This window comes from Astatotilapia calliptera, chromosome 4 (genome assembly GCF_964374335.1).
Source record: "Astatotilapia calliptera chromosome 4, fAstCal68.1, whole genome shotgun sequence".
Lineage (NCBI taxonomy): Eukaryota > Metazoa > Chordata > Actinopteri > Cichliformes > Cichlidae > Astatotilapia > Astatotilapia calliptera.
This window is the reverse complement of record NC_137425.1, coordinates 12,440,728-12,463,907: the sequence shown is the minus strand read 5'-3', so window position 1 is coordinate 12,463,907 and position 23,180 is coordinate 12,440,728. Positions and strand designations below refer to the sequence as shown.

At 40.9% G+C, this 23,180-nt stretch overlaps 1 protein-coding gene across 4 annotated transcripts in view; it reads left to right on the top strand.

Moving 5' to 3' along the window:
* The first annotated feature begins 11,973 nt into the window (after positions 1–11,973).
* The window catches only part of LOC113020647 (protein sidekick-2-like), an 85,187-nt gene continuing 73,980 nt past the window's right edge, over positions 11,974–23,180 (top strand). For 3 of the 4 annotated variants that reach the window (XM_026164795.2, XM_026164796.2, XM_026164794.2), the window contains exon 1: positions 11,974–12,400. In XM_026164795.2, coding sequence (XP_026020580.2) covers positions 12,244–12,400 — 157 coding nt within the window. In that variant the 5' untranslated portion in view covers positions 11,974–12,243. The remainder of the gene's footprint in view (positions 12,401–23,180) is intronic. The other variant, XM_026164798.2, reaches the window with a different exon arrangement.

Sequence of the window (23,180 nt, the reverse complement as noted above, 5' to 3'; positions counted from 1 at the left end):
AGTTCGCTTGGTATCCAGTGCTTTCTCTGGCCCATTCGTCAAAAGGACCAGTGCTCTTGTGAGTAAAAAGATTTATACACCATCGAAGAGAGGTGGAGAATTAGCACAGATTTATGAGCACAGACTGCAATGGCAGGGCCCAGGCAGCTGCTACTTGACATTTGAACAGAGAATGTGAAAGAAAATTGGAGACGGGGGAAACAGGAAATTGGAACAACAGAGAGGTGGGGAAGGAGTGAGGAATGAATAAGACACAGTCTGGTCCACAAAAAAAAAAAGAAAAACGTTAGGGGGAAGCCATTTATGACTGAAAAGGTTAAAGAAATAAAATTCATTTTACATTCATCAATTAGCTACTTTTTTGCAAATCATTAGCCTTTATCTACTTAAGGTTCAAAAAGTGAATGAAAATTAATTTTAGACAACAGATTTAAATTGATTGCTAAAACAAGCAGGTTAGTAATGCAAATCTTGCTTTGAATCAAATCAAAACACCACAGCAGCTTTCAGGTCATCGATTTATTTTGTATAATTGAAGAGATTCTGTTCTGACCTGCAGAACAAAGGTCTTCAGTTGACAAATCTTGTTTATTTTCTCTTCTTTTTCTTCTGTGTGAGGTGGACATCCAAAGGCAATGTGATGACCCATGGCAGATCTCAAAGAATTTGATTACCATACCCACCTAAGAACTTTTTCCACTTCATTTTCTTTGCTACTCACACTTTCCACATTTATCTAGTTGATAATGTGGTTCTATTTCCTTACCAGCTCAGGGGCACTGGAAGCTATAATAGGTGTAGAAAACATTAGGTCAGACATTGGAACACACAATACAGCAAATAAGTATTGTTCAGAAAGCAAAATGGTAACTGGTAATGCTTCAGTAAGAACCAACAGCCAGTTTGTTTTTGAGAGGGGACAAAAAAGGGGAAGATAAAGCACATATTAAAAAAACAATAAAAAGGAAAAAAAATACAGAAATTCAAGTAATAGTAGACTTTTCTGCTTTGTAATTGAATAGTGAAGTAGCAAAATATAAACAGGTTTTGAGCTGACTATAATTTCTACCATACATAGTTGTTATTGAGCTAGATAGAGTAGACTTTGATTATTGTGATAATTATGTTATATTATACAAGTAAGGTGGTTCACAATTTTCATGTATGCTCTGTTGATTTCAAGATTTTAAAAAACCACTAATATTACAAACCAGTAGTAGGGCACAATATTAAACACCTCTTTGTGCCAGAATTTGGTAAACAGTACTACTGAACCTACAGGGATGCTGTGAGTCAAGTTCTATTTATTCATACGAAAAGGGGGGAAAAGCAGTTATTTTCTTGCTAGGAGGTAAAAGTAGACAAAGCATGAACGCCCTGAATGATCCGCAAGGGAGAGGGAGGTCAGCTTCCTCACCTGAATTTAGAAAGCACGCTGGAATGGTTGTAAGATCTGACAGAGGTGACAAAAAGCACAGAGAGGGCTTTTTTTTGGCTGTGGAGTGTATGCAGTCACATCTACTAAAGGTGAATTGTCATGAGGTGACACTGAAATGCACAGAGGCCAGTGGGGGCATTGCCTCAAGGCACGCATCCACATCCAAGTTGAGTCAAAATCTGACTCACAACGTCAGTGTTCAGCTTCCATTAGTCTGCTGGTGACCTGCACTCTATCCATGACTTCATCTTGATTCTCCCACACCCTGTTAGCAATGTGTGAGCACAAACACAAAAGGAGGTTACTCTCAGCTGGGGTCAATCCCTGCCACAGCTAGTCATGTCTGTCTTGGCTGGATGGAAAACACTCCAAGAGTGTCTAGTTGGGATTTGTCCACCATCTTCACCATCCAAGAGTTACTCCAGACACAATTCATAGTTATGGTTGACAAGGCTGCAGCTGAAACTTGTGAAGAGCCTGCAGACTGTCTTCATCATCACATGCTCTGGAGGATCAGGAGAGGAAAAATAGTAAATTTCTGGCTATGATTTGGTGTGTGTTTATATCCTTGGGAGATTGTAATGTGACAGAGAAATATAGGGGCTATGATATGTAGCAAGGCACACAGACTGACTCATGACCTACTTAAATTAGGTCAGATCTCTGACACCAAGAATACAAAGCTTTATCTTTTTCTTTACACCTGAACACTTCATGTGACTGGACATTAGTAGTAGTAATGTACTGTTCTCCATTTGATGCAGTTTTTGCAAAAGATAATTGCATGAAATAGTAAACATGAGAAGAGGACCCCAAGATAGGCAACAAGAATGAGAGTAAGTGCAAAATCCACATGTTTTACCACACTAGAGGTCACAGGAGGTCACTCAACATGGCAGGGAAACCAAGCAGCGAGCAGTTGGGAGGGTAAAAAACCCCAAAACAACAACAAATGGCTACAATGCTTGGCTTACAAAAATACAACACAGGTGGGCTAGTAAACTGGTGGGAAACTAAAGAAAAAGTTCAATAGGAATTCAAGAAAATAGCAGAAACAAAGAGAAAATGACTGAATTAAGATCACAAAAAAAGCTCATGCTTTCTTAATCTTACCAATTACAATTGTGAGCAGTTTACATACACCTATAATGGGCATAAATGTCAGTGTAATTTGGAGGGTTTTAATTATTTCTTTCAGCTTTTCTTTTCTCAGGTGAAATGATCAATTTTGAATTTTCCCACATACAGGCTCAAATATACACAAACACCCCGACTAATATTTTTTTGTTACAAACAGCTTGTAAGCAGCAACAAAAATTGGAGTCACACCACCAACTGAATAAGAGTTACCAAAGGTTTATCCAACTGAATAATGTATATGTAAGTATCAATCAGTGGTCTAGAGCAGTGCATGGAGGAGGTGGAAAGTGTGAGACAAACTTATTGTACGTGCGAGAAGCAAATTAAGATAACCAGATGGAGCTGTCGAGGCATGGAGGTGGCACCAGACCAGAGCAGACTGGAGCCGAACAGAGAATGGGAAGTCCTAGAAAAAGTAGGATTTAAATAGCCCAACAGATCACTGGCAAGGTGTTCTGCATTTCTGATCATCTCCTGACTCTTCACCCAAGAACTCAAAGACCACACAGAGCAAACCTGCACAAAGTCAATGGGGCTGTAACAGTCCCTTAGCAAATTGCACCTCAGCCAGAGGCTTTGGTAGCCATCAACAACCATTTGGCATAATTCTTCCTAAATACTTGACTGTTGTTCTTGGAAGAATTAGTAGAGTTAATTTAAATTGGTTGGTTTTCTTTCACGGACCTGAATTTAAGTACAGTCCACAAATTTTCAATAGGGCTGAGGTCAGCTTTATTCATTCCAAAACCAGTTTTGGTATGTGTTTGGGATAATTATTCTGTTGGAACACCAAGTGTTCAACAACCAAGTTTCAACCAAGTTTGGTGACTTTAGGTGAAGCTAAAGAGTTTAGATATAGCCCCTCAGTGTTTATTTCATTGGCTTTATGTAATGTAGCAGTACCACTGGCTGCAAAACAATGCCTTAGAGCATGGTGCTACCACCACCATGCTTGGTGCAGAGTTCTTATGTTTGAAAGTGAGTACTGCCAGTGACTACCAGCAAATCCTTTTTATGCTGGCAAGGAGACATTATCAGTGGTAGTCAATTCTGATCACTAATGAGAAGTTAACAGGCCTTGGTGTTGTCAAGTTGAAAACATTGTAGAAGCTTAAGCAATGCTTATTAAAACATTTAAGTGAATGTATTTAAATGTATGTACCTGTGTACTCTGATAAATGGACTATATAGCAGTTTTCTACTCCACCTGAGCGCTCAAAATTACTTTGTACAATTAGCCTCATTTATCCAATCACCTTTGCTTTTTCTACAAGTGCTACTACAGTGCTTTCTATCTAACATTCACACATCCATACTTGGGGTCAGTATTTTGCCCAAGAGCACAAGGTTTTTATTTAGGAGAAGAAAAAGTAAACAAAAAATAATAATAAGATAAAATTGTCCAAGATCTGATCCCCTGACAGTGGTAACTCTCAATCTGAAACATTAAAGCTTAGCTTTGGGGAATAGATGGACTTAGTGTTAGACTTTTGAAGCTGCTGAAGCCCATAGGCATTCTTCCTGGAGGTTTGGATTTCTGTATAAACTGATGGAGGTTGTTGCATCATGAAGGGATAATATCTGACTTCCCTGTCTTATTCCTTGAGGAGAAAAATATATGTGAACCTGAAATGCACTCAGTCTATTCAATCTAAGACTATCGTCAAAAAGACAACCAGAAGCTTGCTTAGTGGTTAATGTTTAATGGACTTAAAGGACATGATTGCCCGTTGGCACTGAATCAAATTTATTGAGCAGCTATATTCGGTTCCAGGATGAAAGGTTTAGCTCCATACTCTAAATGACAAAATGACCTCTATCATAAGTGCATGTCTACTGAAGTTACTGCAGCTGTCCAATTTTAAACACGACATCTTGACGTCACAAGGACACCTATTATGTTTTTGACATAATCACTTCACAAGAGCTCTCTATGATTAGCTCTAGTGGCTTCTCTAATGAAAATGATGACTTGCTTTGTTAACCTTCTGTGGCTTTAACACTCAGATGTTAAACACTTCAGGACGTGGGCTGCATAATGAAAAAAAAAAGAAAAAGAAATGAATATATACCTTTACCCCGAGCAGCTCCAACAAATCTCATCAGCTTTAATGCTGTTATAACTGGGTTACGGTTGGATGTACTTTACAGCTTACTTTGTTGTTGCTTTATGAAAATCAATATGTCAGTTTATGGCAAATCCAGCAAATGCCATCAATAAATTGTTAGCGGGTCCTCTAATCTCTTGTGGCCAATTACATATTTTTTTAAAAAGTGTAAAGGAGCAATTTTTCAAGCTTCGTTTGCAGGACAAGATCTTGTAGCTAATGCTTTAATTTCCCACTATTGAGAATAATTTCCTGATTTGTGTCAGCAAATGCTCTCGCAAGACATCTGTGAGAATCATCTTTGTCATTACTCTGTCTAAACAAATGCTTGTATGTCAAGGCTGCATGCTGCATGATTTGTAAATTGTAAATATTTCTGACACTGGACAGCTCATGCAGCTGAGAATCTATTGTCTAACTTGCTGTGCTGCATAACAAAAAAATGAATCACCCCTAACCCCATTTACAATCTGATTGTGTTGACTAAAGGAAAGAAGAGATGCAGTGCATTTGAGCTGAATCCTAATTTCTGTGTACACAGAACCCTTTTTTATACTTCCTAGACAAATAAACCCCAAAGCCTAACCCTCAGGGGTGCACGCTATAGCGCTACAATATTCATTTACATTATACTAAAGTCAAATACCTGAAAACTACATAAATCACACTGTCACACTCAGGCTATTGTGGCAATTCAATTGGCTAAAGTTTAGCCAGCTTATGCGATATAATAGTATCTGTATGGTGCAATAATTCAAATCCATTGATCTGATTACAAGCATTCTCCCCCATAACTCACTGTGTGAAAATACAGCTAATGTATTCAGCCCGAGAAGACAATAGTTTCATCTCTGTGGGATCGACACAGCTGGGTCAAGCATGCTGTTTATGTTTTAAAATTCTGCCCATGCTTGCTGTGAATATACTAGTGCTGGTTTTGGTAATGGTTAGGTTTTAAAATCTGCGATTGTTGCCACTCTCCCTCCTGCATTGCTTACGGACAAATTGCAGCAATGCCAAGGTAATAATAAACACCTGGAAGCATGCACCAAAACCAGAGAGACTCTTAAAATGTTAACCAAAATATGGATTGTTCTCCGTTTAGATGCTGGGTTGCACAGGTATGCTGCAACAGCACCCTGCACACAGTGTTGTGACAGCTGCAGGGAAGAATTTCACATGCTAAAACCAGTGTGAAATCTTAAGAGACCTCTGGCTTCTATATCTTTATTCATCCCACCTAATCTTTAGTGTGCCCAGGGTATTTTATAATGCCATGATATACCATGGCAGGGTTTAAGGGCTCAAGGATTTAGCAGTGTGACGTGATCAGCCAACAGACAGAGTTGAGAACTAGTGGGAATGAGCATTATTTTGGTCTTTATGTAAAAAGCTGCTTTAATTACCCTCCAACAGCTGAAGATGAGAAACATGACTTCTATCAGCCCCAGATCTAAAATTATCAGGGATATACTTTCTAGTGTTTCTGTCACATTTTGTCTGTTTGTTTTTTTTTTGTCTGTTTATTTTTCCATTATACACCAGCTGTTACTGTTTTCTGGGTCTCTTTTCTTATGCAATGAGGAGGATGATGTCATTATTATCGATTAGCTCATTTGATTTATTTAGTAGGAAGACCCATAATGCCTCAGCACAAAACAGTAAACATTGATTATTTCACTGAGTTTGTAGTGAAGTGAAATCAGTTTTCAGACTTTCTACATTTCGCAAAAAATAGATATAAAATAAAAATGTTGTTCTTCATAAGATGTCTGTTACAGCTCTAATATTATCAGCTGTACAGATGGAGCTAACTAAGTGAGAGGGAGGACAGAAAAGGAAAAAAAAGAAAAGTCTACCAGCTTGGCTTTCTTTTGTAAGCAATTCATTCAAAACAAGGTCTTGTATGTGGGGAGCTGACACAATAAATTGCCTAAATCAGTGTGGTGAAGAGAGGAAGGTGGAATGGTTACGAATGTAAAGACAAAACTTAGCAACAAATTTATGAAAATTATTGTTTTGAAAGCAAAAAGCAATAAGGAGTTGTAGAGTGGCAGAAGGCAAAGTCATATTGTAACTGCTGGGCTCTACATTGCATCAAATGTGATGCACATGCATGTGTGTGGACACCGTTTTACGCATTTCTGTGAGTGTATAGTGGACAGAAATTGCTACTGGCAAAGCACAGAATCAATCCCAATAATGTTGCATCTCTTAGGTAGTCAAGTTTCTCAGACAACTTGAATGAAATGCACGCTTCACATCTACAGTCTAAGACATTCAATTTCCAGCTGCTTCTTGGGGCAGAATTCTGCACTGGAGGATCAATGCAAAATGACTGGAAAATTGCTAATGTTATTTACATCAAAGTGAGACTGGGGGAAAGCAATTACGGCACTGATTCAGTGCAATAATTTTAAGTGAGTTGTCCTTTGGGTAATAAAGGCAGAATATTTTGATTATATTAATATTCAGAGACCTTCACAGTATTGTTTTTATTTTTATTTTTTATTATTACACATGAACTCAGATGACCTAACTTCATGCGTCCGCATTTCTTTTAGTTAATATTTATATATATATTTTTGCTTCAAATGATCTTTGTAAAACTCATTTGTTTTGGTGGAAGTCCAGAAAATAAAATGCATATACTGGGTTTTGCTGTGGTGAGAAAATAACAGTGTGACATAACAAATGATCCCTTTGCTGATGTCTTTTCTCAGATGCAGTTATGCATCTCGTAGCAGGAGTTTGGTTGTATTTTTCATGTTTCAATTTGCAGCTTTACCACCGTCTAAAGGAAAGAGCTGTGAGATGATCTGTTACAGAGCAGAAATCAGATTTTCTCTCTGAGGTACTATAGATGAGGTGTCAAGAATGATGCAGCAACATCGCACAGTGTACGTATTGTTTGCTGACACTTGTGGGAGAAGGCCTTTTCAAAAAGAAAGCCCATCCACGCTGCTAAATCAGCAACAGCAACACGTATATTCAGCATCTACAAATGAACACAGGTAATTAAGAACAAAGCTCACTCTTATTGCCTGTTCTTACTGTCCTTATCTTCAACGTTATGCTGCTTTGTTGCCCCTTGGGGATAAATAAAGTCTTCTGATTCTGATCCTGAAGAAAAAGTCTGATTGATTTTCTTGTTTATGAAGTAGAGTCCATTGTAACTGTAGTGTTTGTGCCCACAGATGCAAAAACTGGTATTTCGTGATCACTTTGTTCCCCTTTGCACCGTCATGCCTGCATATATAACTGAGGCAGCACAGAGTCAGTTTCAAATGAAGCTCATTTCAATCAAGCCATTTCAAAGCAGGCAAGCTGATGGAAAGAGAACAGCTTTCAAAAGTCTATGGTGCATTCCCTATCTCCCAGACCGAAGGAAGTACTTATTTAGTCGGGGTGCTTTATGAGAGTGCATTATCGTCGCAATTCGTCTGACGGTGAACTACAGTAACCTGCCAAGTGAATGCCAGAGACCGCGAAAAAAACATCTGCTACCGTGAATATGTTGAGCATCCAAATATCCTGGTGTTATAGGTTTTCTACAAGTATTCTATCACTGCAATTTTAGTGAATTCTACACAGCAAAGAGCAAGTGGCTTAATTCAAGCTCTGCTTTCAGGGCTAGTGAGGAAATTACACTTGATTATAGGAAATTCTTGGAACAAGCTGACATCATTTATTATGGCTATAATAAATTAACATGGAGTAACTTGTTAAGAGAAATACTTTTGCGGTCTAAACACTCATCCAAGGTTGTCCAAGCTTTCAACTGTGGAGATTTTTTAAAAGTATTTATTATACAGGTTGTTCACTCTTTTTTTTTTTAATTGTGACGGTCATGGGCAAGGGAATCATTTTTTTTAAAGTTTTAATAATAATTTCCAAAGTAGTTATCAAAGTGTTGTCTGGCGGACTCCAGGAGTCTGTGGCCTGTAAAGCGATCTGTGCAGAATTTGCTTGAAATCCCAGAACTGGGCTGTACCACTAAGAACTGCGCATAGGCGCACCGAACAAATAAGCATCATGTGCCCACAGCAGAAACTCTTCTTTTGTGATTGTGACACATCACTTCATTCTGTCATAAAATAACTCATCTTTTATGATAAAACACATGGTGTTGTTGCTTGTATCTTGGCTTATTGCTAGGAATGTCAGTCAGCCCACATCATCAATGAGGCTAAATCAAAACCATTGAAATCATTACGTTTGTAGCAGTGGTCCATGGAAAGATTTCTCCCTTATGATTGGTGCCTGGTGTACACTTGGATGAAGAAAAAATATGATACCCATTTTACATATACACTCACTGGCCACTTTCTTAGGTATACCTCTCCAACTCTATTTGTTAAAACAAATATTTAATCAGCCAGTCACGTGGCAGAAGCTCAATGCATTTAGGTAGACATGAACAAAAAAACTTGCTGAAGTTAAATTCAAGCATCAGAATGGGAAACAATGGTGATTTAAGTGATTTTGAATCTGTCATTGTTGTTGTTGGTGCCAAATGTACCTGTCTGTGTATTTCAGAAACTGCTGATCTTCTGGGATTTTGCCTCATGACCATCTCCACAGTTTAAAGAGTGTTCAGAAAAAGAGAAAATATCCATTGAGAGGCAGTTTTCTGAGTGGAAATATCCTGTTGATGCCAGAAGTCAGATTATAATAGCCCGACTGCTTCCAACTGATAGGAGGGCAACCATAAGTCAAAAAACAAAACAAAACAAAACACTTGTTACAACTCATCTTTAAGCAGATGGCTACAGCAGCAGAAGACCACACTAAATGCCACTCATTTCAGCTAAGAACAGGAAGCTGAGGCAACAATTTGCTCTGACTCACCAGAACTGGACAATGGAAGATGAAAGGAAAGAAGCTGCAGAGTCTGATGAGTCTTTGACATCTGGATAGAAGGATTGGAATTTGATGTAAATACTACCCTGCCTTGTATCAGTGGTTCAGGCTAATGTGGTGGATATTTTCTTGGCACACTCTGTGCCCCACAGTACAAGATGAGCATCACCAAACAACACCATAGCCTACCTGAGCATTGTCGCTGACCATGTCCACAGTGTACCCATTTTCTGATGGCTGCTTCCAGCAGTATAACAAACCGGTTTCTTGGACATGACAATGTCACTGTACTCAAATGGCCTCCACAGCCACCAGATCTCAGTCCAAAAGAGCTCCTTTGGGATGTGGTGGAAGACTAGTATCATAGATGTGGAGCCAACAAATTTGCAGCGATTGTGTGACGCGATCATGTCGCTATTGTCCAAAATTTCAGAAAGGTTTCCAGTACCTTGTCGAAGCTAAAGGGGACAAAAGGGGGTCGCCCTGGAATTAGGAAGGTGTATCTAAAGGTATATTCAGGTTGACATTAATTTTACTTGTCCTAACAGAATTACTTTTATTTAACAAATTAAAGAGTTAAATGCAGTTTTAAGATGTTTGTGTTCTATGTTTTGTGAAACACTGTTATACACCACGTGTCACTTGGCAAGTGAAAGTAGCTATTCTCAGTATGTGTTATGTATAAATGTCAACTACACAATACCTTATTGTTTGACACCAGCCTGTGGTGGCCCCCCCAGCGTGGCTTGTAGCATCAGGCAGTCTCTGTTTCGTCTGCTGCAGAACAGTTATAGAGATGGAGATAGAGCACCTGCCCTCGTGCCTGAGCACTGTTCCCAGCAGCTTGCTAATGTCAACCTGCCTGATACGCACAGCAGGGTGGGGGCTCCAAGACAGCAGCAATTTTCCACTGTATGCGAATGAGACTGGAGAGCAATCTGCTGGTCTAAGAGCCTCATAATCAGCACATCATTATCAGGAGGGGGTTGGTGCATGGGGTGGCAGCGGAGGAGAGAGGAAATAAAGGGAGGGAGCAATGGATGACACAAAATGAGCCTGTGGTAGCAATGAGACATTGTATTACATACGGGGGGGGGGGGGGGGGGGGGGGAATAGAGAATTTTAGAAGCATTAGAATAAAGGACAGTGAAGCAGATTCACAGCAAGACTATATAAAGCAGAGAGTACCACCTCTGTTTACACTTCAGCTGGGCTCTTTGAAAAGCAGCAGCGGGCTTTACTTAGCTCACCGTAGCTGGGATTTTCAGTTAGTGAGTATTAGTGCTGGTCTTCAAAACTCACAAAATCTAATGGGACACATACAGATATATTGTGACAGCTCTTTAAAGCTTACCTTGACCTGCATGCATTTTTCAGTGAGTTCAAAAGGAGCAAGGACAACAAAAGCTGATATCACAGCCCATATGTACTCTTCTCTGTTTCCAAAAGTGCCCACCATTTCTGTGTACTCAAACTTGCCTTTAATCCTTTGTCTGGTGATGGAGGAAGCATTCTGGTGGGCTGAGAATTCACAGATGGCAACAGCCTGCCATTCTTTTTGATCTCAGACTAATTCCTGAATCACATTTAATTGCTCAGGTGTTTTTGTTAGCTATTTCTTGTGCTATTCTTTAACGCCTTGGCTGCTTTTAACCTCACCATCAAGCCAGATTTAACTGGGACCAATGCAAAGTAAAGAGATTTACTGAGCGGCACCCATACCACTTTTAGACTGTGACCCAGTTTATTCTTCCTGCTTGGCAGTAAAAAAGAAAACATCCAAACAGAGCTATTTGGAAAAAGCTTTAGTTGCCATCAGGTAGTTTTGTAATCCGTGCTTTAGGTTTTAATGTGTCAACAATCAATCATAGCTGTCCAAATAGAAATCCCCTACCGCTTTTTGCCGCAAGGTGGCAATAGCGCACAGAGCACTTGGCCTGGCAATACTTGGCTCGGGTTGGGTGCACTGCTATAGTCTATGTGATGGGCAATTCATTTAAAAAATGACTGTCCTGTCAGAGGCCTTCCTTAATGGCAAACTCTGAGCAGCATATGGGTCTTTTTTTCTTTTCAGTGTTTAAGATGCAAAGAAATCTTGTTAACCTATATTTAGTCTATTCCCACTGTCAACAGCTCATACACAAGAGCACACGTACAAGCGAGTTAGTGTGAAACCTTACTGCCTGCCACCGGTCGCTAAAGTGCCTTGCTTAAGGACAGCTGTAGTGAGAATTGAGGCTGTTTAGAAAACAAATAAACAAATACCTGTTTTTTTATGTTGTTGTTGTTTGTTTATTTTAGTTAGGAGGGGCTAAAAACTGTCCATTGTATCACAAGAACTTGGGAGGCTGTGTGCAGTTTCGTCAGTCCCGTCATTCCCTGTTATTTATTTCACTGCTCTCTGTGATATATTCAGAGGCTATTCGGAGCAGTAAGAAGATGATGTCAATACTCTGTCTCGCACACTTGACAGCCGAGCAAATTCAATTGGACTGACTCCGCCTTGCTCATGCGGGACTTGTCCACAGGCTTTTCATACTACCGCGTGCCTATCTGATGCACGCCTGGTGCTCTCTGACGAAGTCTCCCCGTTCTCCTCCAGTCACTCAACCTCATCACCAGTGAGGAGCATTCTGACGCACAGGACCAACGGCAAACAGGACTCTTCCCGGGAGTGTGTGCCCACGGAGCAACATGTTCCCAGCGTGGAGACGGGGAAACCGCACCGGGAGCTCGACGGTACCACTGCGGACCATGACTACAGCTGGACGGACTGAACCGGTCGGACAGGTGTGGGTGTCCTGCTGGGTTCTGCTGCTGACGACTTGTGTCCTCGGCGCCAAGGCGCAAGGTAAGACGCGCAAGTCAGTGGTTTTTATTCACACCGGACTGCTGCTGTTAATAAAAGCAAAGAAGCGCGCAGGAAAGTCTGTGGGAGATGTAGGTATGTGACTAATGTCAGTCAAACAAAAACTGTGGCAAAACTGTGTGCGTTTTCAGTTGAAAAAGTCACATTTGTTACAGGACAACCACACTTCAATTCGTCACTCGTTAAATTAATTGCTTCAGACAACGCGTAAACTGTCGGGGTTTCTTCTCCACAACGTACCCCCACTGTGACCACGGGGCCACTCGACTGCTCCAAACGCTCAAGGAGAACCGCCTGGCTTCTCAAAAAGAAAAAGAAAGAATAAAAAAGTCGCTAATATTTAGAGTGTAATGTAGATATGTTTTGTCTTTGTGTCATAATAGCTGAAAAACACCAGGTGTCTGACTTAATATTCATGTCATAACGTGTTGTATTCCATGCTATAACTGCTTTACAATGTATTATTTATAAGATTAAGCCTCATAAAATCAATCGGTCCTGAAAACCTCAGAACATTTCACCGTTGCTGAAGTTTGATCTTCCCCATCCGCCTATAGGTAGTTCAGCAGATGCTGTTATTAACGTGCATGAATATGGCTTTGGGACAGTAATGCAAGGCCTTTGTTTGAAGGCTGTGCTGCTGTGCTGTGCCTCTTTTGGTCCTTTGTAGTCTCCCACTTAGAGAGTGTGTGAAAGTAACGGGCTTGACGCAAAATGAATCCATTACAAAATATGTGGTGTTCATTTCTTCCTTGCACAGTTAAAGATGTAAGGAGGCAGGGAGACTATATCTGCACTAATTAAACAATTACTGTGAACTGGTATGACTTCTCACTTTACATCTGTTCGTGGATGTCCTCTTGGCCAGTGAGAAGATAATGAGATCTATAGTAAAAACTAAATAAAGACAGAAAATCAGAGAGAGCATTTCCACCTTGCTTTCTAATTTCACAAATGGAAAAGCCAGTTATCACAAGAACGGAAGATAAGTTTCTAAATAATAAAATGTACTTTGTGGGCTCACTTGACTTTGAATTTCATTAGTAATCTGAGTATATTTGTATTGAATCGTGTTTAACCTTACTGTTGGAATTCAAACACAGGATCTTTTTTTGGACAGCAGGTCTCGCAGAAAGATTAATGTTTGACATACAGAGCCGTGAAGAATTTACTTCTATAGATCCCAAAGGATGAAGAAAGTCTTGTTTTGGAAGTTAGTTCATATGAGAAGTGGCTCTCCTATGCGCGCACCATCTTATAATCACAATGCTCAGTGAATCAAAGTGCTAAAAGCAGCATAATCCCTTTGCTTGTTTGTCTTTGAACAGGTCGCATTGCTCTAAAGTGCTTCCAACCTTATCTGAAAAGAGTCTCAGGCGTCTCTTATTATGCAGAGCACAGTTCCTCTAACAGTTATTAGCATCCTTTTCTCAAACTAACATGCCTGGAGTCTGTGAGGATCTGTTGAGCGCTTCTAGGCTACTTGACAGGGCCATACCTTTTCTCCCCAAATGGACCTTTTTCTCATCTTTGCTGTTGGTATTCTGGCCCCTTGAATGTTCCCGGGTGTGCATTAGCATTGGTGAGAGATTCACTCTTCAGTCTGCCTACTCTTTCAATTGAGAAGGGCCTCCTCTATTGCGCACAATTGCTGCTTTTGGTTCTTTAGTGAAGATGCAGTCGCAGTCTTTGCAGGGGGTCATCTCAGCATCCAGAGAGGTCTTGTTTTTCTGAAGTTGGAAGCAGATCTCCTCCTCATGGGGAATCCTTGTTTGCAAATGAGTGGCAGTGCAACAGTGCCTCTGGATAAAGTTAGACATGCTGTAGTCATTCCCTGAGAGGGGAGAACCTCTGAGGATGTCATAAATTAGGTGACATAGATGCACGTGCTTTTCCCCAGGGAGCCATAGGTGGTGTGAACTTGTTTTTCAGCAAGTTCCTAGCAAGGCTCCAGCTGTGTTATAAAAGCTGGTTGCTTCAGTGCACAAGAGGATACATGATAGATCCATGGGGGAACCTTTCTACAGGCTGCTCTCAGCAAGCCATTTTAAGACTCATTTAGAGCCCCTCATCAAAATACCAAGTAAATTGATGTGAGTTTTTGTCTTCCCCTCTGTATCTCCTCATTTTCTCCTCAAAGCCCCTGCTGCTGAAATCTTTCTTGCAAGTGATTGTGTTTTTTATGTGCATCTTGTCGTGCATTTGTAAAAGTGTGTGTGTGCGTGTGTATGCTTAGTGGTGCTCATGTTCCTGTCTATTGAGCTTTAATCTAGATAGCAGCATTGACATTCTGCCAACCGGCAGCTGCTATAATTTTCTGGACGTACGTTATTATGCAGCTTGACAGCTGTCAGCCATTTCCAAATCTTTAAATCTTATGATAATCCACCATGCTTACAAAAAAAGCGTTTGTTTAAAACACTCTGAATCCTTGTGTGATTAAAACTCCCTGCTCTAATGCGGGCACCAGATCATAATTCATCTACATCAGTGACACACAACTACGCATGCATGCATGCAAAGTGCATCCACAGAAAGATACAAAAATCAATATGTACAAGATTACACAACTCCATCAAGAGAAATATAATACAGTTTTAATGGAATCAAAGTCATCTTCCCACAAAGACGGATGACAGACCTGTTCGTCTGCACCCACACATACAACCCTCCATCACAAATAATAGAAAGCTCAATCTGTTTCGCATGTAGCTCCATAACAGTAGACCTGCATAGTCCCATTGTTTCGACATTGGCCTCTGGCATCTGATTTTGTGATATGACAATAGATCATGAGATCTATCGGTGACAAAATCACAGCATATTCCAAAACCTGAAGCTCTTTGGATTGTGTTGGGAGTCCTATATGTGGCTTGGTGATTTGGGAGTGCTGTAACTTCTCAGCTGCCATTGCATAATTGCACGGTGTACATATTTATGACATATGTATCTCCCTGTTTGGTGAAATGCAGTTAATTAAACATGTTGACTGCTCCTGAGAGCTAACAGCTGCTGAAATTTGGACTAAATGCTTGTTTACTTCTCAATTTGGCTCATGCCAGGAGAGACCTGCTAGTGGCTTGCACAGCCTCAGGTGAAATGTGGCGGCAGCCTTACGACTTCCAAATCAAACAGCTGCCTTTTTTTTCTTGCCTTCATCTCTGTTTTTTTTTTGGGGTTTTTTTGGGTGGGGGTGCTTTTTGTTTCTGTTGCCACAGGAGGCTTTATCCTCCAAGATAGAACATATCACAGCTTAACTGGGGGGGGGGGAATGAAATGGTGCTTTCGAATGACTGAATGAAAAAGACAGACTTTTTTCCTTCTAAATTAAGGGTAATATTTTCCCCCAAAAAAGAAAAAAAGGAAATACAAATGCCTCAAATGGGTTTAAGTGTGACAAATGATTACAATCAAGTTTATTGTTGAAGAACAATGGGGCTGTTGTGCTGTCAACGCTTTTTAGCTTCAGGAAGCCTTTAATTGGCTCAGTCGAGCAGCAAAACTGTGTTTATAGTTCATAAAGGAAATGTAATCAAATTAACTTGTACTGCAGGGTTTTGGCATTCGCCCCTTGCCCAGTAATTGCCATTTGCCCAAAGGGCTATGGAAATGGCTATTTGCATGCAGGAAATAGTCTTATCTCCTTCCATGTGTGTGCTATGCTGATGTCTGCCTATCAGCATAGCAGAAATCAATACTTTCTATGAAGAATGAAGGTTTTTGGGTTTTTTTGCTTTTTTTTGCTTTGTGAATGTTTGGGACTTAGTGTGAGCCTGAGAATACAAGATGTGGAAGAACCTGTGGGATCTTCACTCAACAAAATTGTGTTATCCAGATTGATTCGTTACCCACAGAGAGTCCTTCTTGTCTTACTGAGTCAAAAATACAGTTTGGGCAAGGTATAGGGTACTCAAATTAAATTTTTCAATAATAACGGCATTGATCTGGAGGCAAGCTCTTCTTTTGGGGCCCATTTTAATCACATAGCTGAGAGTAGTTTCACTTCCATGTCTCCTTGTTTACAAATGAGACTTGGAGGGTGGAGTGCTGCAGGGGAAAACAGGCAAATTCTTCACATATTAATTCTCCTGGCTAAACGTCTAATCAATTTGACACAAGGCTGAAAGGCACCTCAACTATCAACAACAACAACAAAAAATGTCTCAAAAAAGGCCCTGAGCTGGGACGTAAGCTCAAAGAGGATGTGACCTTGAATGCTAAAGGGAGGGGAATGTGAAGGGGCACTTTTTGGTTAATTTGTGTAATATCATTTTGAAAAGGCAGCAGGATGTTGTGCATGCGTCTTCATCAAAGTATTATTGTAAGGAGCCATATGAAAGCCTTTAAAATTGTGTCAATACTTTTGTCCAGGGAAAAGAAAGATTGTACTTACCGACTATTCTTGGACCATACATCTGCCTTCAAGCCCCCAAGCTGTTCCATGTAAACATTTAAACAACACAAAGGCAACTCAAGGAAAACCATGGTGAGAAACAATGCTTTTTACAGCATAATGTGCTCACTGAATCTCTGCTCTCATCCAGCGTGCCCCTCCTGGGGACTGGTGAGTGTATTCTTGTGTTGTGAATAAAATGGCAAAAGAGACAAAGACATAGAGAAATGGAGGAAAAAAACTGTGGCGAGGCGGGGGTGGCGGGTACATTTTTTTCCTCCTGTCCTCATAAAAACAACTGGCGGTACAAGTATCTATTTTCTGTGTCCGTTCACATGAACGACTTCACATCTTGACATTCTGCTCCATTCTTGTCCTGACTTCAAACCAAGCCAATAACGGCGCTACTACCAGCTGTGAGTCCCTGCAGTAAGTGATGACATGAATAGGCACGCCGATATTGCTGTTAAACTTGGTACAGACACCCAGAGTCTGCTGAACAACAAGCTCCTCAACATATGAAGCTAAAGAGGTCCGAAAGAGTGTGTATATTCCTGTCTTTGCTTCCAGTGCATTTTTTTGTTTCCAATGAAAGCTGTGTTTTTCAGGTGATATAGGCACCTTTCCTTTTATTCTTCTTGCTTCGACCATGTATGAATGCAGGGTCAGTTGGTAGCTTTTAAGATTAGGCTTAAAACGTTTTTGTTTTTGATAAAGCGTATCCTCCCTAAGTTACACTACAGTAGGTCTAGATTATTGGGGGATTCCCAGGATGCATTGAGTGTTTCGTTTTCACTCACCTTTTCCCACTCTCTGTGTTTATACACCACTTTGCATTTAATCATTAGTTATTATTAATCTCTGGCTCTTTTCCGGAGGGGCAAATGGCTTCCCCTCCCTGAGTCTGACTCTGCTGGAGGTTTTTCCTGTTAAAAGGGAGTTTTTCTTTCCCACTGTCGACAAGGAGTTGGGGGGTGTCATTTGATTGTTGGAATTTTCTTTGTATTATTGTAGGGTCTTTACTTTGCAATATGAAGTGCTTTGAGGCAGCTGCTTTTGTGACTTGGGGCTATATAAATAAAAGTGAATTGAACTGGTTGGGCAGACTAGTCCAAGGCAAGGTTTTGTCTGTAAAGAAGGAGTCTCAGTGTTCCCCAATCGCAGGGCTGAGTTTGCTGCTCTGCTTCGCAGCAGTCTTACCAGACCCACTGGTGGGCTGAGAAAATGTATCTTCATGCCTTGTGCTCATTATTGATTAGGGCCAGAGCTGCTCCTCATTCGCCATTGTCCCGTTCTTTGACACATGGGATTTCACTTTGTGGCTGATTTTTCTTTTTTTCTTACACCTGCCATTTTGCACTTCTCCAAGATAGTAGGGAGCTCAACATCAGGTCCTCCCCCCTCCCCCCCCCTCTCATGTCATGGCTTGACAGTACTCCACCTTCACTAAAAAACAAATGGTGTGCTAGAGAGTATCTCTCTTGCATCAGGGGTATCATTGCAGATGTTAAAGCATGGAACAGCCAAAGGCATCAACTGAGATAAATCTACAGAAACTCATACCTACCATCACATCCAGCAGAGCTTTTGTGTTTGTTGATAAGGAATTCTGAGCTGGTAGGCATGGCAGAGTGGAGCAGGTTGTCATTGTAGTATGACGGCACTTTAATGTACATATATCTTTGATCGGCGTCCTTGCCTGTGACATCAGCAGAGTGTCTCATAAGAAGTGTGATGGTGACAGGCACTGACAGTGGTACTGCTGGCTTCTTCTCTATGGCTTGTGTCACATCTGGATTCTCTTTTCTTGGCCCCTCAGTACAAGCCACAAAAGCGCTTCAGGTGCAAGACTAAAAGCATAAGAAGGGGTTCAACTTCAGATGAAAGCTGAGACAAATGCTGTTTACTCCTTTTAAGGAAGGTTGCATGTAGGTAGATATAGTCACACCTAAAATACAAACTTCAACGTGATCAAGTCCTGGATAAATATGTTTTTGCTGCCATTTTTCCTGAATATATTAAGTGATATTGTGTTTGACCATGTCCTTGATCATTGCTTTTTCATTTATCTGCCAAGGCAAGCAATGCCTGGTAAAACCTTACAGTACTTAATCAAAATACACACAATGAACAAAGCCTCCGGAAAAAAAGGTGGCCTGAGAGTTTGACTGTGTGAATGATACAAATTATGCAAGTGTACCGTACATACAAAATCAATACAGCCTGGCAGCTCCTATTGAAATTGGCAAATTGAGAAACTTGTGGTATTCATTCTTTTACATGCTTACAGGATTAATGGGCGCAGAGCCATGGAGAGCCAGTGTTTGACAATGAAGCATGAATCTGCCAATACGCAAATCGAGTTGGCCATGTGTTTCTGCCTGGAATGATTTAGGATCAGTTTGGGAGAGCTCCTCAGAGGTTAAGTGGGAAGTCTGTGGTGCACTGCACCTCTAAAAGCAACCAATACTGACAAGGATGAAAGAGATCCTGCGTAGATACATTTGCCTATTTATTTTAATTTCAAAGGCAGCTTGAAAGAGGAATCCAATAAAGTGTCTTTATTGCTTTAATGCATGTTAGCAGATGCACAAGCATGCACACGGCAAAAGTGTGCAAGTATGCTAATAACCAAACACATTTCCTTATTCAAACACATGCATTGACACAAATACATGTAGATTGTTTCATTATCGCTAAATAGAGCTTTCTCAAAAGACCAGTATTTGAATGCTACTTTCGGCACAACTAATGAAAGTGGGGCACAGCCATGGTGTCTCGTGTGAATAGACAAAATCAGAATCAGCTTTTTCAGTGTGAGGCGTCATGTTCTGATGGTCCTCTGTGCAAAATACTTTCCAATTTAACCTGTCTCATTGCCATGTCGCAGTCACTGCCAGCTGCAGTGAGGTGGAGGAGAAAGAGGAACAGAGAGAGAAATGAATATTACTAAGGATGTTGATGCTGGGTGGGGTATTGATGGAGGAAAGAAAGGAGAGCGCTGCATCAGTGGGGCAGAGATTGCTGTGGTGTACAGTAGCACAAATCCTAAATTCTGTGCAGATCCGACGGTAGCTAGGAAACAGCTGACAGTAAAATGGGGGGATCAAAGGGATTAGTGTGCCCAGTTTGAGCCCAAACAGTAACCCTTCCACTTCTCCTACTGCCAGCCTTTTTATACATTTACTGTTGTATTTCAGCACTTTACTCGGCTGATTAGACACAACCAATTTCTGGTTATCCCCCATGAGTCTAATTTTTTAATTTGGAATCACCCTTTTACACACTCTTTAGGTTTTGCGTACTCTCACAGACAGCTAATATTTATGAAAAGGTCACGGTTTCAATTTTAGATGAGGAGCAGGCTGAATGGACTCTTGCACACGCATGCACATGCACATCCGTAGACATAAACACACAAACAGAAAGAGGCTACACTAAAGTACAAATGCCTACACGCAAGTAATCCAGACAAAACAAAGACATTGCATCTGAAGGAAAAGGATGCACATGTCAGACGCAATCAGTGCTGCCTTTTGTGATCTGAGTGAGATTTCCTGTCACTGGGGCTTGAGACGCAGCCTGTTTAATTCTGCAGGGGACTACCATATCCCAGATGCCTCGGTCACTGTCTCCTCTTGTCTCAAAGCCAGAGTGAAGTAGCTAAACAAATGGGCCCCAGTGTGCCCTATTGGGGACATGCACTGTACTGCACCAGCAGGTCTTCTGACAAAATTGGACGTCTGTCTCTACACTGGAGACTCTGCAACCTCTTGTATGCACTGTGGGCTGAGACAGAGCTTCACTCAAGAGAGTAAAGCCAAATCAGATTTGCATCACATACGACACATATGATAGCTCAAAACTGATTTGTGATGCCCGAATTAACCGAAAGCATTACTGCAGCAACAAAAGAAGGGCTGGCTATTGTTGTCCCTCTTAGTGAGTAGATTGTACACGTGGAGGCCTCGGGCTACATTTCCACATCACTGTCCCCAAATCTTTTGTCAAACTGCTGGTCAAGCTGTTTGAATTTGTAAGTGGTGGTGGGGTGGGTGTGCTTTCAAAGAATAACTTCCTCATTCGGTGAAAAAAATGTTTGAGCACATATTTTATTGTAACAATACTGGACATGCTCCTTGCCTGTGGCACCTACAAAAATGGGGAAGTCAGCTGGATTGTATCAGTTAAATGAAGTTGCTCTGGCCAACATGGAATTCAGTAAGTAGTCTTGATTTCCATTTCTGTGATCACTCAAGGGGTTGTCATTATTAGATTACAGTGAGCAAACTGTGAGAAGAAATGACCAGTCAAAAATGTGTTCTCTTAGTCTTTGTTACACCAATCTCCAGATGCTTTAGAATGAATATGCTTGCTCTGTTAGGGGAGGAAAGCTGCAACTTAATTGTCAAGCAAAGAAACAGAAAGGAACAAAGGTAGTGTAACAATAGGTTTGCATGATACATGAGTACAGGATGTAGAGCTGCTAGAACCGTATCCATCACTGTTGCACAGCAAGTACCTTTCTGCTTTTATGTTCCTTTGTGGGCTTTGCTCTTGATGTTCCAATTTTATTACTGAATGTTGCTTTATTACTGTGTATGTTAAAGTGGACCTAGTCTTGGCCTTACTGCATTAGTGAGAAATAGGGAAAAAGGAAAAAAAAGACATGATAAGGGAAACTACAGAGGGAACATTTACCCTACCAGCCTTCTTGCAAACAGACTGCAGAGCTGACATATGCAAACTCAAAGGGTGGCGGTGTTTAAAAGCTTTAATCACACCACTGCTCAGAGCCCAATGTGGCGTTCCTCGCTGCATCATTGAAAGCCTGTTTTATTTATGTTGTCCAGAGTGAAGTACAGTGGAGTAATGGGGGGTGTGGGGGGATGGGTGTGTGTGTGTGTGGGGGGGGGGGGGGGTGCATTGTGCTGTTGATTTAAAGCAAGGTGGAGCAGAAACAATGGCCATGAAAAAAACATGGCAAGGCTGTGAGAAGCAGCCCACTTCCATTACTTAGGAATGCACAGTGCCCATAATGGTGCAAGAAAAAAATGCATGGGCGGCATACAGAAGAGCATCCGCAAATGAGTCTTCATGTAAACTTTATTTTATTTCAAAAAGTACAGTCGTGTCGGTCTAAACGGGAGAGCCGATTTTCCCAGCTAGTGCAGCGAAGGATCATGCGCTCATCATGTGCCCTATGTGGCGCATACAAGCCAATCAAGCCAAAGTGTGGAGTCTTTGAGCAAGCGTTTGAAGTTTTGTGCGAGCCTAATGCCTAATTGCTCTCATTAGCAGCCAGCGTTCACACAGTTATTCTGCACAATTAACCGGCTGCCACAAAGATGTCATGACGCAGAATATTGCGGTGGGTCAAGGGGAAAAAAAGGCTGTAATTAATTCTCACTTAAATTAATGATTTCATATTTCAAAGGCTTTTACAATAGCATTTTTTGGTGTGATTCCCTGAGGGAAAACCACTGAGTGGTTTTTTTTTGTGTCATCTGGAAGTGAGGAAGTGTGCATAGGTGATGGAAATCAGTAGCCATTGTTGTTTGACAGTAGGCACCTTTGCAGTGATTGCCTGTGTTATTAATTTGTGCGATGAGAGGAGGCAGGCTCCTCCAGCCTCTGATGGTTACGCACCGCATTAAAGAACTGCTGCTATGAATGACACTCAGGACTAATGAATATGAATACATTTATAAAAATAGGCACAGGCTCCCCTCTCATTGCAGATTGGGAGTGACAGTCACATTGGCTGGGCATGGTTGATGAGAGAGGGAACCGGTGCCCCTGGAGATGGAAGATGTTGCAGGGATCAGACAAACAGCCACACACACACACACACACACACAGGTGAATGCCCCGGCATGATCATACTTAAAAAGGCTCCAACATTTAAGAAAGACACGCTTGTCATTTCATTGTTATTTCACGATAGTGTTTACTCACTGGATGCAAACAAACCCATGTATCAAGCATCTCTCTACCTTGCTGTTATATCACTGAAATTATAATTATCACAGCATCCATCATAGCTTATGCCTCCATTTGTGCACGATGTCACTGCACAAAAGATCGGTTAATATTATGTGTGAAATATTGAGCAGTTGGGAGGCTTGAAAGAGGATTTCTTTTACTTTTGAAAATCCACAGGTGTTGCATTGTTAGCTTGTGATTTATGCTGCACAAACAACACATTTACATTGCCTGTCAACCAACTTATAGATTATATCCTGTGGAAACAAAGTGCAGCAATTTATTGTCATTACCGCACGATTCATTTCTTTGAGATTGACTTTGGGGACATGAAGATATGTTAATTTATCTCTCTGTGGTTTGGCATTTAAGCACAGTCATTAC